Genomic DNA, 17,711 nt, shown 5'->3' with positions numbered 1-17,711 from the left:
TGCTGCAAAAAATGCATTAGGACTTATTTTCCAGTTAGGTCTTATTTTTGGGGAAACATGGTATTACAAAGGCTATAAACCTTATTCCAAAGAAAGTCCCTTTGAACTCAATGAGTCATGTCAACGTTTTAATTGTAATGTGTCATGCTATATCAATCCAGCCACTAGTCCGGAAAGCCTGGATTAGATTTCTCCATCACTGCACGTCAGAGCATGTCTATTGTACAGTATGAGGATGGTTGCATGTATGTTGCATTTGTATTTCTGCAAATGTTAATGTTCTGGCTAAAGAGCTCTCAAATAGCAAAGCACAGAACAGGAAGTCGGATCAAGCAATCAGCACACATGATTTGTATCTCCGCACAATGCAAATTGGGATTTGGGAGATGTGTACATCAGCTTATCTGCAACATACACTTATCCATGAACTCCTTCACAGTGTAGTTATTTGGCAACACCTACGTGCAGTTGTGGGCAACTCTAAATCAAGCTTAAAATCAATAATACAATGTGATATATGTCTGCTTTATTTTGGTTTATTCAGTAACCACAGCTTAGCACAACAGGTTCATTCAGCTGCTGAATTACCCGCCTTGCTTGATTATTCCCCCATTACTTACCTGAGCTTTTTCCACAATGCTTTTTTTGAGAGGTGAAACATTGAGAAAATGAGTCTTTCCAAACACATTGATGCAGTATTGTCCATGCCATATTATTTTATTAAGAGCTAGAATAAAAAAAAAGATATGAAGATGTCCACATCTGAAAAGGGCTGGTTAAAATTTAAATAAATTAAACCCTAATTTATTAGAGTACCACAAAAACCTAAATATTAGAGTTCCACATATACTTTAAATAATGTAGACTGTAGATACTTATTTAGGAAGAACTAGTTTTCCATTAACTATGGGACATAAAGGTATTTCTTTCAATACAAGCCACCAGTGGACCAGACAATAAGGCAAATACAGTAATAAAATATTCATCACAAGCCTAATAATACTGTAGTGCAATTCTAGATATGTTTACTTGTAAGTAACTGACAAAAGCCCAGTGGAATTTAATCCAAAGTAAACAAGTTCAAATGTAACATTAACAGAAAAATCTTGTGAAGCACTTGCTTTCAAGAGTTACTTTCTCCAACCAGAAACTTCCATATAAAACTGATTTTATTTTTTTATGTTCATTAGCCAGATGGCAACAGCTGTGGTGGTGTTTTTACTAAAACATCTAGAAAAAAAAATCCAGTTGTGGAAGGCTACTTTGCATTCTAGTGAAGAAAATGGTGTAGTGTAAATATTGAAAAGTACCAATAGAAGATGATGTATATAGCTCAGGGATGAACACTCAAATGTAGAGAGTAAAATATTTTCGCATCCATAGACCTGCTTACAGAATGAACAATACTTGTTGATGACAACTAATAAGAAGATTGGAAATGCCATAATAGTGGGCTGGCTAGGTGAAAGTGAAATGTTTGAGATAGAATGATGGGGGATAGTATATATAGTTAAAAGATAGGGTGATCCTCAGGGAATCCATTCTTCCCAGTCAGCTTTAAAAGTCCTCCTACATAGTGATCCATGTGCTTTCTAGTCCAAAACTACATTTGACTTGGGACAAGGTTTAAATAATTAATTTCTTCTAAGACAGGGCTGGGCAATTAATTTTCCCAAGGGGCCACATGAGAAACTGGGACTGTTGTAGAAGGCCAAATCAATAGGACTGTGAAGGTCCATAGGCATGCAGGCATGCAGATATATAAATTGAAAAGTGAATAGCAGTCATCTTCAAAAGCAACACAGTTGTATTGCATGCATGGCATCATCATCATCATCCTTTTAGCCATTGTCTATTCACTGCAGGATGAAGGCCTCTTCTGCATGTTTCCAACCAATACGGTTCCTGAGCTTTCTTTTGCCAATTGGGCCCGCAATACTTGCTGATGTTGTCGATCTATCTTTTTTTCGGTCTCTTTTGTGGATGTTTTTTTATCAAGTGGGATCCATTCTTTGACTGCCTTGGTCAATCTGCCATCAGTTCTTCTTGCTGTGTGACCAGCCTATTTCCATTTCAATCCTTTTACTCTCTTGATGATATCATATACTTTTATTTGTTCTCTAATCCATGTGCAGGTCTCTCTATCTTGTCTTGTCATGCCGAGCATGTATGTAGAGAACATGGCTCTTTGTGCCGCTTGTAGCTTTTGTGCCGCTTATGAGGTTAGTGTCTATGTTTCATTGGCATATGTTAGAGCAGATAACACGCTTTTCTCTTCAGGCATAGGAGGAGGTTAAGCTTGAAAATTATGCTTTGCTTGCCAACCACATTTAACATGCCATTCAATTTCCTTTAATATATCATCTTCCATTAAGTTCACTGGCCAAGGCCTACGTACTGGTCTACTATGTCTAGTTATTCTCCAGATATATATTTTTTAATTTCTTTAGTGAATTTATTAAACATAACCCAGCTCTTTTTCAGCTTTATTTTTAAGCCAAATGGTTCTCTTGCTTTACGCAGCTCTTGTATGTGCCTTTGTAGATCTTCTGGGTTTTGTGAGAAGAGAACATTATCATCTGCAAATCTTAAATGTTTTAAATTGTGGCTCTTCTGGCAAAATTATTTATATTTGACTTCTAATTTCCGATTGATATCACATGGGCCAGACAGGGACAGGCACAGGAATGGATGCAGCCTCCGTTCTAAGACTATGTGCTTGAAGTCGAGCGAGCAACGATAATGACCCACAAACAAGGCTGATTACAGACCATATCCTAAAAATAAACTGGCAGAATAATTCAAAGATTACCTATTGGCTGACAAAGGGTAACAATGGCCTCTTTTAAGAATGGATTATATGATATCCTCTGAATTTCACCCAGTTTCGCTTTGTAGAAAAGGAGCTCCAATTTCTCTCTCATCCATTCCTCGGCAATGTCTACGTTTGGGATGTTAGAAACATGAATAATCATTTGAGAGAGTTTAACATGGATCTGGAGAAAGAATACAATCCAGTGTCAAAATTATGCATATCAAAAAATTCATAGCTGCAACTATTCAAAACAAGTTATGAGCAGAGCACAATTTCTGACAGGGAAGATTGTTTTCTCGTTATCTCTACTGCCTTCCAAGGTTTTCTCTCTCCCAGACTTCTCTGTTCATATTGGCATGAAATTTGGGGTTATGGACAAGAGAACTGGAAAAGGTTGAACTACACAAAAGATACAGTTAGCATTAATTAAATTTTTTACTATAATAGTCGAGTTAAATTATTCAAGATTTTAAGAAGGGAATGTAAAATTGGATTGAGACAGTGTGATGATTTGTACAACACACTAAACTAAATTTTTAGTTATTCAACAAAGCATAATGCAACTATAACTCAATGTGGTTTGTATGCCCAGTCACTAGTAGGAGAAATTAGCACAATTTCTCCCCTCCAAGCTGTGTAATATATTAGCATTAAATATACAGTGTATTTATTCAACAAATCATCATTAAACCATACATTAGTATAATGTAGGAATTTTCATCTACAATATGTGTTAAAATCAAAGTTCGACGTAACAGCTGACTTTGAAAATATTAGCAGAGCCAGACATGATTAATACCATCAAAACTGTAGTTTAGAGTGGAAAATAAAAAAATATGCTGAAAGAAGGCAATGGGAATTCATTTCTATATTATTGCCAAGAAGATAAACCCTTGATAAGCCCAATGAGATTTATTCAATAAGCATGCATATCCCCTTTATAATAAAGACCAGAGGGTATTCATAAAATGGTATTTAAATTAGACCTACTGATGATCTTTGCCAATAAGCTCTCAATCTAATGTTTGGCCAACAGAACATAGTATAATAACAAGATACTTTCAGGAAAAAGGATGCAGTTATGTCTGTATGCATTTTGGGTTGAATTAGATGTAAACATCTAGAAAGGTACATATCTGGGAAAAAATGAAAATTCTAAGAAAAAGTTTCCCTTCTTTCTATGTAATTAGGTAAAGGTAAAGGTTCCCCTCACACATATGTTCTAGTTGTTCCTGACTCTAGGGGGTGGTGCTAATCTCTGTTTCAAAGCCAAAGAGCCAGCACTGTCTGAAGACGTCTCCGTGCCATGTGGCCGGCCTGACTAAATGCTGAAGGTGCACAGAATGCTGTTTACCTTTCTACCAAGTTGGTCCCTATTTTTCTACTTGCATTTTTACATGTTTCGAACTGCTAGGTTGCCAGAAGCTGGGACAAGTAACGGGAGCTCACTCCGTTACACGGTGCTAGGGATTCAAACCACCAAACTGCCAACCTTTCTGATCGACAAGCTCAACATCTTAGCCACCGAGCCACTGTGTCCCTAATCTATGTAATTAGGAAAAAGATAAAAGGGGAAAACTCTTCAGCTTAAATTTACAATGATGAGAGTCTATATCTATGCAGAGCTAAGCAAAGCCAATTGAATTTAAGCTGTCTATATGTGGAGGTCCAGTTACCAGTACATAATAGTTCACATTATTTGGATATATTTAAACATCTTTCATGGTGATGCCATTACCTTAAATGTTGTTCCCGTGTCCAAAACAACAGGGCAGGCTTTCAAAGCAATCTCCTTATTTTCCAAGTTGATGATATGGTTATGTTTTCTAATCACCCGCTGAGCAACTGAAGAACAAGAAGTTAACAGGTTTCCATGCTGAACATTGAAATAGTTCAACTTCACATGAGACATGTAGTTATATTAATCAACAATTGTGAGGAAAGCCAAGGTTTCAACAATGACTTTTTTTGACATGGGATTTTGTTGACAATTATTGCTGCTAGTTTTGCACGGTTTCCCAACTCAAATAGCATCACCTCCTACAACTAGGACACTGCAATGGTCAAAGTTTCTTGCCAAGGAAAACAGGGTAACAGATCCCTGAAGGAAGGATTCTCGAAAAGGTTATGTTTTCCCATTCTTGCATTGAATATTGATAGATCCAGTAACAACTCAGAATATTCATAATTCAGCAGTTGGCGCAAGGTTATTTTTATTGGCATTGACATCTCTCACCACAACCCTGGCTAGGTTCACACTTTGTGCTATGCAATAATGGGATCTAATTTGGTTTAGTGTTATGAACTATAACATATAAGTTATGGTACGGTGGTCAACAGCCCCCTTTAAATTCTTTTTTGCTGACCCTCTAATTGGGTCATTATCTGATTTTGACAAAAATGGTAAGACTTAACATAATTTTAAAAACATTTTTTAAAAAAAAAATAGGATTTTGCCATCTTTCCCCAGACATTAAACATATTATATTTATTGCATGTTTTCCTCTTTTAATTTTTATACGGTGTCACATCCAATTGTAAGGCACCCAGAGTCGGGTGACAGTGAAATAGATGGCAAATAAATTTGAATTAATTAATTTTAAAAATGGAAGGGCTCCTTGATAGAAAAAAAGTGTTTTCTTCTGGCGCAAAGCTTGGCATAATGTGTGAACCCAATCATTCATAGACAATTCACTTTTAGGCAAGCCTTACCTTATCTGATCTGTGAACTCAATCAGTTAATATCATAGCTAGCCCATCTACAGGAAGGCTGGTAAGAGACTTAAAGACCATCAAGTTATAAATTACTTTCTTTATTGTTTTTACAGTGGGCATGATAAAGGTTAGAATTTCAAACATCAAAACAGATTAAGGCAGATGCATAAATGGCAGGTATTTGAACTGATCCTAAAATTTTCTTGTCAGATAATGAAGAGCTCACTTAACACAACTTCCCTTATTTAAAAAAAGGAGGAACTATATCATTTGAATATGCACTTCATATACCAGATTCTTCCTCAAACTGAATGAGAGCTTCTCCTCGGTTCACCGTGAATGGGATTTTTGTAGCCATGTGAAAACAGCAGGACATGTTTATGCTGTCATCTTTATCCTTGGCATCCTCCAGATTCACAAACTTCATTTTTTTTTTAAGTAGGCATTGCTGAAGCTGAAATTTTAATAATAAAATTAGAGAGGACAGCTTTTAAGACAAAAAAACATTAAGTAAACATACTCTTTATCTACTAGTTTCTACTAGTTTCAGTGACACATAAGGCCATTAAGAAGCTTTCGTCAGATATTTTTCCCCCAACTCCCAAAGTCGACAGCTCAAATCCCTAGCGCCGTGTAACGGAATCAGCTCCCGTTACTTGTCCCAGCTTCTGCCAACCTAGCAGTTCAAAAGCATGTAAAAATGCAAGTAAAAAAATAGGGACCATCTTTGGTGAGAAAGTAACAGCATTCCATATGCCTTTGGCGTTTAGTCATGCCAGCCACATGACTACGGAGATGTCTTCGAACAGCGCTGGCTCTTCGGCTTTGAAACAGAGATGAGCACTGCCCCCTAGAGTCGGGAACGACTAGCACATATATGCAAGGGGAACCTTTAACTTTACTTTTACTTTATAATGGACAGAATTTTCATTGTATTGTCTACTCTTTGAGGGATTTGGGGAAGATTAACACAAAAATCTTCTACCAAAAATCATCAGGAAATTTGAGGATAGTTACTTGCCAATGTGCTGAAAAATTTCAAAACAGGAACTAAGAGCTACATGTTGTCTCTTAAGGTATCCAAACATTTTAAAACTTTAAACAGAGGATTCATCTGAGGCTGAATAGTTGCATTAGTACAATATATTAGTAAGAAAGTGAAAACAATTACTATAATGTAGGGGTGGGCCGGCGACGTCCTCATGGATGCATGCAGCGTGTGCATGCATCTTAGCACCTCCACGACACTCCAGCTGCTCCGCAGAGCATCGTGCAGGCACTGTATGCACCATGCACCTGCGTGGAAGCGTAGAAGCCTTTAAACACCGGTAAGGAGCTCAGGCGGGCGGATAGGCCCTCCGGAGCACCGTCCCGGAATGGTATCCGGTGCTCCGATACTCCCGGACCGGGGCATACCACCTGCAACCCACCATTGCTATAATGAAGCAGCAAGTCTACATCTACTTACTTGGGGAAAAGAACTCTAGAATTCAGTGATATTTCTATAGAGTTTATTATGTCATGGACTCATGGCACAAAAATTGTCTAATGGAATAAAATTGATAAAGATTCTAATTTTTTATAAACCACAAATTCCCTGGAAGGGAGGGCAAAGGCTTTGTTTCTTAAATAAGGAATGAAGAATACTTTTATGAAGAATGAAGTAAGTTTATAAAGTACACTAAATTAACCCTACTGCATGCACACCAGCTCATTAATGCAAGAGTTTACCGAAAAACTGCATGTAAGTTCTCCACGTTTCACTTTCTTTGCTGCCAGATTCACCTTAAGGACATCAATTTCCTTTCTCATCTTATTATTTTGCTCATGTATTAAGGAAAGTTGCTCCTGTGGAATATGAAAAAAAAGACTTATATGCCTAAGAATCAGTTTATGGATGTTTTGGGGAAAAAATGTATTTTTTTTTATTTTGCTAGAGAACACAACATTAGTAGAGAGAAATTCCCTGAAGAATGGGCCCCAGCATGAGTCCGAAAGCTCAGAATACAAAACCTCTGATCCCGGTGACCGAACCAGATTGGATCCTGCAACATTATCCTGGGACAAGTATAGTCGCCTTTATTCATGACAAAATATCCTTGCAGGAAGTTTTAATAGGTAAACTTGTAACCATCTCCAGGATTTTAACTGAATCTGAATTATCAATAAAATACTATGTGATTAAGCCATATCTGCATTCCAAGTGAAAGGAAGTGTTTTAAGCAACCCTTTTGTTTTGCTATTTTTGTACAGTGAATAGTATCACCTAATCAACACTCACATGGATGCGCCAGTCAGTTGAATCTATATCCATAGAAACATGCATATGCATATCTTATTGTTTTTTGCCCATTCAGCATATTGTCAGTTAATCAAGATTATATATTACATTCTTAGCATATTTCTTAATATCCACATATTAGATTGACAAACTGAAGGTCTGAACAAAAGGCATTTGTATTTTGTTTATGAAACTCACGTTTCTCACTGGAATTGAAATTTTCAACTTGTTTCAATAAGTTTGTTTAATGACCAAAGTTACAACAGCACTGAAAAAAGCAATTTATGACCACTTATGACTTTGCAACATTTTTTTGCTCACATGATTTACATTTGGATGCTTGACAAGTGGTTCACATTTATCAAGTTTATGTTAAGTGTTAATACCACTTTACAATGCCTTGGTAAGGCCACACTTGGGATACTGCATTCAGTTTTGGTCGCCACAATAAAAAAGATGTGGAGACTCTAGACTCTAGAAAGAGTGCAGTGAGCAACAAAGATGATTAGGGGACTGGAGGCTAAAACATATGAAGAACTGCTGCAGGAACTGGATATGTCTAGTTTAAAGAAAAGAAGGACTAGGGGAGACATGATAGCAGTGTTCCAATATCTCAGGGGTTGCAACAAAGAAGAAGGAGTCAAGCTATTCTCCAAAGCACCTGAGGGCAGGACATGAATCAATGGGTAAAAACTAATCAAGGAGAGGAGCAACCTAAAACTGAGGAGAAATTTCCAGACAGTTAGAACAATTAATCAGTGGAACAACTTGCTTCCAGAAGTTGTGAATTTTCCAACACTGGAAGTTTTTAAGAAGATGTTGGATAACCATTTGTCTGAAGTGGTGTAGGGTTTCCTGCCTAGGCAGGGAGTTGGACTAGAAGACCTCCAAGGCCCCTTCCAACTCTGTTCTTGTATTTGCATTTATTTGTAACATGCTTTGGGTCAGAAACTATGCTATTGGACAGTTTGCTACAGTGCCATTAGGAGGGGAACTCTGGAGAGATAACAAAAAGGCACTAGAAGGTGCATATATAGGCTATATCCTGCATATCCCTGATTTAGGAACATCAGCATTGCTCCCAGGATGCTTATTTTAGTCTAGGTAAGGAACAACATCTGCAGCTGAGAGTTTCACATGCAATTCCACCTACAGCCCAACGGTCGTGCTAACATGCAAACTTCCTTATCAATAGTTCCCATAGAAGTCTGAGTGGGACAGAGTGAATTTAATTTTCCTAACTTGGTTCTATTCTATTCTATTCTATTCTATTCTATTCTATATTTAAGATGGTTGCAGTGTCCCAGGGTCATGTAATCATCTTTTGCTACTTTCTGACAAGCAAAGTCAACGGGGAAGCCAGATTCACTTAACCACCATGTTACTAATTTAACAACTGCAGTGATTCATTTAACAAATGTGGCAAGAAAAGTCGTAAAATGCAACAAAGCTCACTTAACAAACTCCTCACTTAGCAGGCATAAGAAACAAAGTTTGCAAGATGTTAGTTAAATTTATACACCATCCAAGTCCCAGAGATTCTAAGCAGTTCATAAAGTTTAAACACACAAACACACACACACACACACACACACACACACACACACACAAATAAAAAACAATAATATAACAATAAAGATAGAGGATCAAAAAGATGGCAGCAGAGAAACATGTACTGGTAATCCTTGACTTACAACAGATTATAGTTACAATGGCACTGAGAAAAGGGACTTATGATCATTTTTCACACTTAGAACTAATGCAGCATCCCCATGGATGCATGATCAAAATTCAGACACTTGTCAACTAACTCCTATTTATGACGGTTGCAATGTCCTGAAGGACTTGGGATCACCTTTTGCAACCTCTGAACAAGCAAAGTCAATGGGGAAGCCAGATTCATTTCACAACTGCAGTGATTGCAGTATCTTAACAACTGCAGTGATTCACTTAAGAACTGTGGCAAGAAATGTCATAAAATGGGGCAAAACTTCACTTAAAAACTGTCTTCTTTACCAACATAAATTCTGAGCTCAGTTGTGGTTGTAAGTCAAGGATTACCTGTATATGCTACCAATTAGGGGCCTCACACATTCAAGCCAAATCTTGGCAATATCACTGTGTAAACATTCACACTTCCCAGCATCAAGGGTGAGTTCTATTCTTAAAATGATGGAACATGGATATAGCCATTCTTTACCTGCTGATTCTTCTGTATCCTCATTCTTTCCGTTTCTTGCTTATTACTCTGCTCTAGTAGATCTGTCAGAGCCTTTTGCTTCATTTTTCTTTTCTCATCAAGGGCAAGTTTTGAAAGAAGGATTTCAGTCTTTTGCTTTTCAATTTTGTCAAGCTTTTCCTGGGCAAATTAAGAATCTATTAATGCAGTTGCAGGATTGCCAATCAAATAGCACTAGCAGGGTTTTGAACACACACATACACAAAGCACAGCCTCTCTACTTGGTATAGTATGTATAGATAGCTTAATTATCATTGGCAAAACTTCAAAAGAGTTTGTAAAAATTACCTTCCATTTTTCTAGTTCTTTCAGTAGTTCAATCTCACTTGTAAATTTTTTGGAAAGTTTATCTTCTGCCATAGCCTGCAAAACAAAAATGAAAGGACGTTTCTTTCCATTTTGCACCAAAACCTGATTTTTACATTTCCAAGAGTTTCATTTTTTCCCCTCAGATATGAAATTGAAATAAATTGTGACTTATTGGAATCATTTCCAAAATTTTAGCCCATCACACTCAAAATAGTTTCATTAACCAATATTTTTTGGAACATTTCACCTAAGCAAATAAGTGTTTTAAAATAAATGTACAGCATATGAGAACTAGAAGTGAAACAGGACTATTTCAGTAATAGGATAATAGCTCTGTCTATGTAGATTCTTTATACTCATTCTTCGATGAACAAGATTGTTTTATTAAATACATTGGAAAACAGCATTTTTTAAAAAGCAAGCACATAGGAATGTCTGTTTGTAATACCGTTTTCTGCATCTAACTACTAAACTTAAATTCCAGGCTTCCTGCACTAAGTCTCCAAGAGCGATAATAACATATCCAAATAAATTTTCAAATTAAATGAAAACAAACAAATTGAAACAAGAACAATCAAATCCAAACCAATGTAAATCCAGCAGCAAACTTGGTCTCTCCACAATCTAAATATTCATATTGTACATCATTCTTCATTCACTCAACAGACTGAATTATAAAGCAATAAATGTAAAGTTCAGGTTTTTTAAGACCATAATTTTATTCACACCACACACATATATCCCATATCTAAAGCAACTGGTGGTCATCATATGATTAGAGTTTAGGAAAGCCATTGACTGGGTAGTTCACATATCTTGTTACAACTCACATTCGTTTATTCAGTTTATTGACTTGTCTGGGTGAACTTAATTAGCCAATGGGGTCTACACCACCACTATTTCTAGCCAGCCTGACAATAGGAAGTTGTTATCCCGTCACATCTAGAAATCACTGGAAAATACTGGCTACTAAGTAGCACCATAGATCCAACCCTGAATATTATTATTATATTATTGTTGTTATTGTTGTTGTATATGCTGCTCCTAAAATCCAATCAGGTGATGTGGGTTTTCGTCCCTTGTATCTAGCCATGGTACAAACATTTTTACTACTGTGTTTGCCTGCTATTTCTTTCATCTCATTCCCCATCTGTGAACAAAGCACCCATAAATCTTCCTAGTTTTCCCTTTTTTTCCCTTTAATCTTTTCCCTCTGATGCCAACTCTGGTAGGATTTGCTAGGCTACTCTGTGATAGGTAGCATTTGGTAGGATCTGTGGCTGATTACTTGAGAAATAAGAGAAAGGATTAGAATAACTGACAGAATAAGGACTGATTATGAGGGAGACAGCAATATTTATGCTGGTAGTTTAAATAGTTAAATGGGCAGAGAAAAAGGTCTCCAGAGTTTAAATCAAGTGACATCTCCTCTTGCAAATTCCACATCATTTAAAAGTTTCCTCGACTCCAACTTTTGACCTGGTCTGGAAATCTCTGCCAAAATCCTTCTTTCAGGGCTTTTTCCCGATTTCCAAGATCCAGTTAAAAAATAAAAATTAAAAACCAGAAATGTCAGATAAAGTTGTGGTTGTAATGTTACCTTCTACTGTGCTAAAGAGAGTCGGAAGTCGATGCCTTTTTGTTAGTTTTTTTCCTCCCGTTACACTATATACCTTTCCCCCCCTTCCCTTTTCCTTTGTATTTTATATTTCGATAAACTAATTAAAAAGTTAAATGGGAAAAAATGAAATGTCAGATGAAGCCCTTACCGCAGGGGTCCCCAAACTTGGCAACTTTAAGACTTATGGACTTCAAGTCCCAGAATTCTCCAGCCAGCATAGCATAGCTGGCTGGAGAATTCTAGGAGCTGAAATCCACAAGTCTTAAAGTTGCCAAGTTTGAAGACCTCTGCCCTATGGTAATACTAACCGAGCAGACGCTGGTTCGTTTTCGAAATCAGCAAAATTGTATTGAATGTTGGGACAAAGTTCAAACACCGGGAAAAGTTAGCAGAGGGACACTTAATGACAGCTACACCACGAAGGGTGCATTTACGTTTACGCCCTTGTTATGTTGCGTTGCTTAATTAATTTAGGCTAGTTCAGATGGAACGTGCCAACCGGACCGAATTAAAGCGCATCGTACGGTCTTAGAACTCCAGTGTAGGCTTTTGATCGGATCGTTCGCTTTCTATAATAATAATATATATATTTTTTAAATCGCTCAGCGCCATCCTCCACGGAGAAAGTTTACTTTCCCTTTCGATACCTGCCAGCAGATTCTATTCGAACACAATGTATTCTCACGCCCTCGCTGCCCAGGCTTTTCCCCTACTCCATTCGGCCCGCTTTCCAGCGGGATTGACTTACAAGGATCTTTCCGACGGCGGGACAGGCTCAGAGTCATACAGCTTCTCGCTTAAAAGAAAATAAAAACGAAAGCCCCGTTTTCTCAGCAGCAAGAAACGAAAGTCACAGCCTTATTTGACTGCAGATCACGTGGAAGGAAGGAAAGCGTGCGGGAAGGTGCGGCTATGGCCGGCAGCTGGGAAGTCATCTCCCCTTGAGGCCAAAGAGGGAAGTCCTCCCGGCCTCTCCCCATGACAACAGAGCGTCCTGAGAGACGCGATGCTTCTCACGTTTGCAAGTGTTGACTTGCCACGCGGAGGCGGGCGGCCCCGTTAACAAGACTGCGATCACCTTTCGCGCCACCCGAAGCTGAAATAGGGTTAGTTACCTCTGCGTATAATCTGTGTGTGATCGATGAAGCTTCTCGGGTGAGAAGCGAAACCTTTTTCTTCTTTTTCCTCACGGGGGGAAAAACCCGTTCAGTCTTTTGGAAAAAAAAGCACCTTTGAGAAAATTATGACCTGGATGACTGAGGCCTTCCAGAGACAATCAGTGCGCTTTAGTGCCATGGATGACTGAGTCAGATAGTTGAGGACAATATACTGACTAAACCGCCCAGAGAGGGCTGTAAAACGGTAGACAAGTCTTAGGTGCTATTGCTTTTGCTACTGTTAGGAACCCAACTCGGGTTTAGTCAAGTAAACAATGATAAACAAAATGGTGGCTAATGAGAGAGAGGAATTCCGTCAGCATTATTAATAACACACTGCCATTACTTAGCAGGCAAGCCAAGAAAAGGTCACAGAGCTTTCTAATTCTAAGTTTTTTCTTAGCAGACAGTACTGAATAAACTTCCCCATTTGATGGCAGCTGAGTGCGATGGAATTCGGCTTCCAAAATTGCCAACAAGATGATTCTAGGCAGTCTCCAGAAAACTGCCTCAGAAATAAATTTGATTCCCAGGACATCTCAGAACTGGTTCCCCTCTGTCTTCTCTTTAACAAAAATGTAAGATCGTACTGTAGGAAGTTATCACCCAGCCCTCTCCCAGAAAAAAATGAAATATCCTAGGAAATATTGAAAAAGGCAGAATATTTCTCTGGATGTGAAAAGGAAGAAACATGTTTTAAAAGACAGAATAGCTGCCTGCAGTTTTCTGCCCATCCCCCTTTGTCAATGAGCCATTAAAGCCTGAGCTAGTCCACTTTACATAATAAAGAGTTCCCCCCTTCAGCTCCAGAGTGATGGGATTAAGGCATGATAATATTGGCCCTTTACCCAACTGGCAACATGGCATCTGAGAACTCAACCAAACCTGGATTCAAAACTCAGCCTAGAGAGTTGCCCCTGCATGGGCCCATGGGAGTCTGACAACCAATCAGAATACAAGATCAAGATCAAAGACGAGGGCATAAAACCAGGGTCTCAGCTTCTCTTCCTCCCTTGCTTTCCCCTCTCTTCTCCACCAACATTGAAGCATGTGATCCCCCTTTTTTGTTCAGGACTCAAGCCATGTGGTCCTGTCCACCATTAAAACCACATTTCGAAGCAGCCTCCATATCTCCAGTGTCTTTTTCCCCACTTGGAGCCGAACCCAGAAGGACATTTCTTCCAACAGTACAGTACAAGTATGGTTCACAAACTCTAAAACTCACATTTTTTAATGTGTGTTACATCTCCCCCCAATAAGAAGAGTTCATTGGTATTAGAATTTGGCAAGAAATAAATAAAACACTTGTAATAATTAAATTTTAATCTGAATCTCACCAGGATTTAAACTTTGCTTTTCTTGGAGAAAAATAGTTGGTTGCTAAGAGTCATTGCTGACTTGATGGCACATCAGATCAAACTGCAAGACAGCAGCTCGAGAGATTAAGGAGCAAAATAAGGAGCAAAAATTTTTGATTGTTCCTATTTTAGGCTGCATAAGCTTAACCAGGTTAACGGATCTCCAAGTCAGTTGCATGTAATCTCTGTGTCCACCATTTGAAAATCAGGGATGCAGTAACAGGGTCTAAGAGAATGATAAAGGGCAGACAATACAGAGCAACTGCCTTACTTGTATACTGTACTAAGCTGTACAGTGACTTCTTTAACAGTGATTTATTAAAAATCATCATTGGGCTCTCAACATGCAAAGATGTTGTGGCCCAGCAGGAGCCGTTGGAGCTGCCACCAGACTCCGACAGCGAGGGGCCCTATGAGTCGGCCCTGGAGGATGTGGAGGACCCTGGACAGCAGGGTGCAGAGAGACTGGTTGGCCACCAGGTGGCGCCTGAGCCTCGAATCAGTGGGGAGGAGACAAGGAAGAGTGATCCAGAAACCAACAGTGAGTTGTTCCGGGATGCACGCCGTCGAAGAGCTACTACGTAATTGCAGGAGTTAATTGCACTCAGCTGATGGTCATTAGGCTCCTCTCCAGACTATAAAACAGACTGCTTGTGCCACGCCCTTCTTGCAGAAGTCAACGCTTTGACTGAAGAGAAACAAACTTGGCAGGCTGGATTGCTGCCAGAGTTTGTCTGAATTGCTGCCAAGGTTTGTCAGCCTTGCTGCCAAGGTCCTTATCTTTTTGTTTACTTGGCTTTCAGCCACCAAGAGTCTGGTCTTGTTATTAAAGGACATTCTCATTAAGCGTGTCTCGGCTTTCGTTACTGGACGGAGGAGGGGGTCAGAACACAAAGATATAAGCTGTTGTTTACAAACAACACATTGATTGACTTCAGAGGATGTGCTAAACCAGCTACTACACAATAGTCTTAAATTTAGTATGGATGAATCCAGCCACAGTATCATACAAACTGTGTCACTAAATGCTATGGGCTCGAGGGAATCACAGCTGTCTTCTTTGGGTATCTCAGGTGTATCTTAGATGCTCTATATGACTATCTATCAACACATTTCTTTTTCCCAACAAAAGAAGGGGCAAGAAATGTCAAATGAATCAAGCATTTGTCAGCATGACATAGCTGTATTGAAGGTGATTTTATCTATGAATTTGGGGATGTGTTTGCTTCTCCATCCAGGTTGTTACCATCCAATAATGACAATATGCTTGTGCCTTTTTTATTCATCTTGTTTCTCATCATTTATTTTATTTTTTATTTTTAAAAAAAGTTTTTTATTTTTCCATTTTCATAACAAATAACCACATGTATTACTGTTACATAACCAACATTATTTTACATTATTAAATATTTACATCAATTCATCTTACCATCAACCCACAAAAAAGATTATTGGCTCTTCTGCTCTCCATACACCATATTTGTACTTTATCCATCACTTTCTTCTCCCTCTCTTCTCCTCCTCCCTACCTTCTTTCTTCCCTCTGTCATCCTTCCCTTCTCTACTTCCCCTTCCTCCTTATCCTCCCTCCCCTTTCCACTCCTTCTTTCTCCCCTCCTCTCCCACCCCGCACTCTCTCCTAACCCTCTCTTCTTCCCTCACCTCTCTCCTCTACTCCACACTCTTCATCTCATTTACTTGGTGTATTTCAGCCTCTGAGCAAACTCCATTTTATATTGATGGTGTTTATAATTTCAATTCAATAAACATTTTTAATTTTACCAAATATCCTCCTCTTCCTTGTTTCAAAGAAAAAAAAGTATACATATATAGCAATTCTATTTTTAACCCCACCCCCCCCCCCAACCTATTTTGGTTGGAATGTGGACCTGATTACAGTTCCCAGTTATTCTCATCATAATATTGTACAGTTATTGTTCTGCCCCGGGGAATGAGGGTTCTGCTCGGGCAGCCAGTTAACTCCACGCTTGGGAATATTTTTCAGATCAAGTTTATTATCAGGAATCCTTAATAACAAAACTTACAGTTCAGTAATGAGGTTCTTCTGACTTTCCCTGATCTTTCCCTTCACGTAGTGTAAAAAGACATTAATTCCTCTAACCCATGCTGCTGGTGCAAAGCTGCTTCTGCTAGTGCTGACAGGGATTCAGTGAGTGCGCAGTAATAAAACAATTTCCCGGGCAAAATATCCCACTGCCCAATCAGGGAGCACAGATGTGGTCACATGTTATGGGACTACATTTCCCACAAGGTAGTTGCATTTCCCATGAGATAGTTGTTTAAAGGAGACAGCTTCTAATTTTTAAATTAGCTGTATACTGTTGGGACAGCACAGTTATACATCATTACATGCCCCAAATTTTTAGTTCTGTCTTTATAATCTCAAAAATTTTCCATTGTAAGTATGTTTCATGTTCCCCCTCCATTTTTCCATATCTTAACTTAGCTTACCTTTAATTGTCTTTAAATAACAATCCTTACTGTTCAATGTTCATTACAATTCCATTGATCTCCTATGTAGAATAACAAGCAATACACACCTCACTTTGTTCATCTTCTTAAGAATTCTATATGCATCCATATTTTGTATATTTTAATCTATATTTAATTATCTTTCCATTATCATATTCAATCAATTAGTAACTGAGTTTAATTCTCATGGATAAGGATAATTCACATACCTCTGTTATATTCTCCCCCAACAGTTTCATATGTGTCCATAATTCATATATTTTAACCTTTATTGAATTATCTTTCCATTATCATATCAATCAGTTAGTAACTCAGTTTAATAATCATGTAAAAGAGTAAATCACATACCCCAACTTTATATTCTCCAAGTAATAATTTCTAAATATTTGATTTTTTTCCTAGTAAGCCTTTTGTCCCAATTCTCTATTCCTGTCTCCCCCCCCCCCTTTTTTTCTTTGTTGGAACATGTCCACCCTCTTCAATTTTCCCCAAGCCACTGTCAAACTCAGTGAAATCTTTTGTCTGCTTTTTATTTCCCTTTGTTGGGAAACATCCCCTCTTTTCAATTTTCCCTATACCACTGTCAATCCCAGTGAAATTTTTTGTTGGCTTTTTGTTTACCACCGTTTCTACCCTTTCATTATGCTCCCACTTTTCTTCCTTCGCTTCCTGCTTCTCAGATTCTAACTTCAAAATTCTATTTAAATTTAATTTTAATGGTTT

At 38.3% G+C, this 17,711-nt stretch overlaps 1 protein-coding gene across 3 annotated transcripts in view; it reads right to left on the bottom strand.

Moving 5' to 3' along the window:
- NMI (N-myc and STAT interactor) overlaps positions 1 to 16,690 on the bottom strand; it is a 29,128-nt gene extending 12,438 nt beyond the window's left edge. The window contains exons 1-8 of one of the 3 annotated variants that reach the window (XM_087710586.1): positions 16,541 to 16,690; positions 10,339 to 10,413; positions 10,012 to 10,170; positions 7,262 to 7,378; positions 5,822 to 5,984; positions 4,554 to 4,660; positions 2,813 to 2,996; positions 621 to 727 (exon numbers count right to left, since the gene is read on the bottom strand). In XM_087710586.1, the coding sequence (XP_087566712.1) occupies positions 621 to 727; positions 2,813 to 2,996; positions 4,554 to 4,660; positions 5,822 to 5,984; positions 7,262 to 7,378; positions 10,012 to 10,170; positions 10,339 to 10,410 (909 nt within the window). In that variant the 5' untranslated portion in view covers positions 10,411 to 10,413; positions 16,541 to 16,690. Of the gene's footprint in view, positions 1 to 620; positions 728 to 2,812; positions 2,997 to 4,553; positions 4,661 to 5,821; positions 5,985 to 7,261; positions 7,379 to 10,011; positions 10,171 to 10,338; positions 10,414 to 12,728; positions 12,888 to 16,540 lie in introns of those variants that run through there. The other 2 variants (XM_087710592.1, XM_014075241.2) reach the window with 2 other exon arrangements.
- Positions 16,691 to 17,711: the final 1,021 nt, after the last annotated feature.

Source organism: Thamnophis sirtalis, unplaced genomic scaffold (genome assembly GCF_051295495.1).
Source record: "Thamnophis sirtalis isolate CommonGarterSnake01/CBP01778 unplaced genomic scaffold, rThaSir2_p1.2 scaffold_1, whole genome shotgun sequence".
Classification (NCBI taxonomy): Eukaryota; Metazoa; Chordata; class Lepidosauria; order Squamata; family Natricidae; genus Thamnophis; species Thamnophis sirtalis.
The sequence above is the reverse complement of the archived record's forward strand: the minus strand, read 5'-3'. Positions and strand labels throughout refer to the sequence as shown.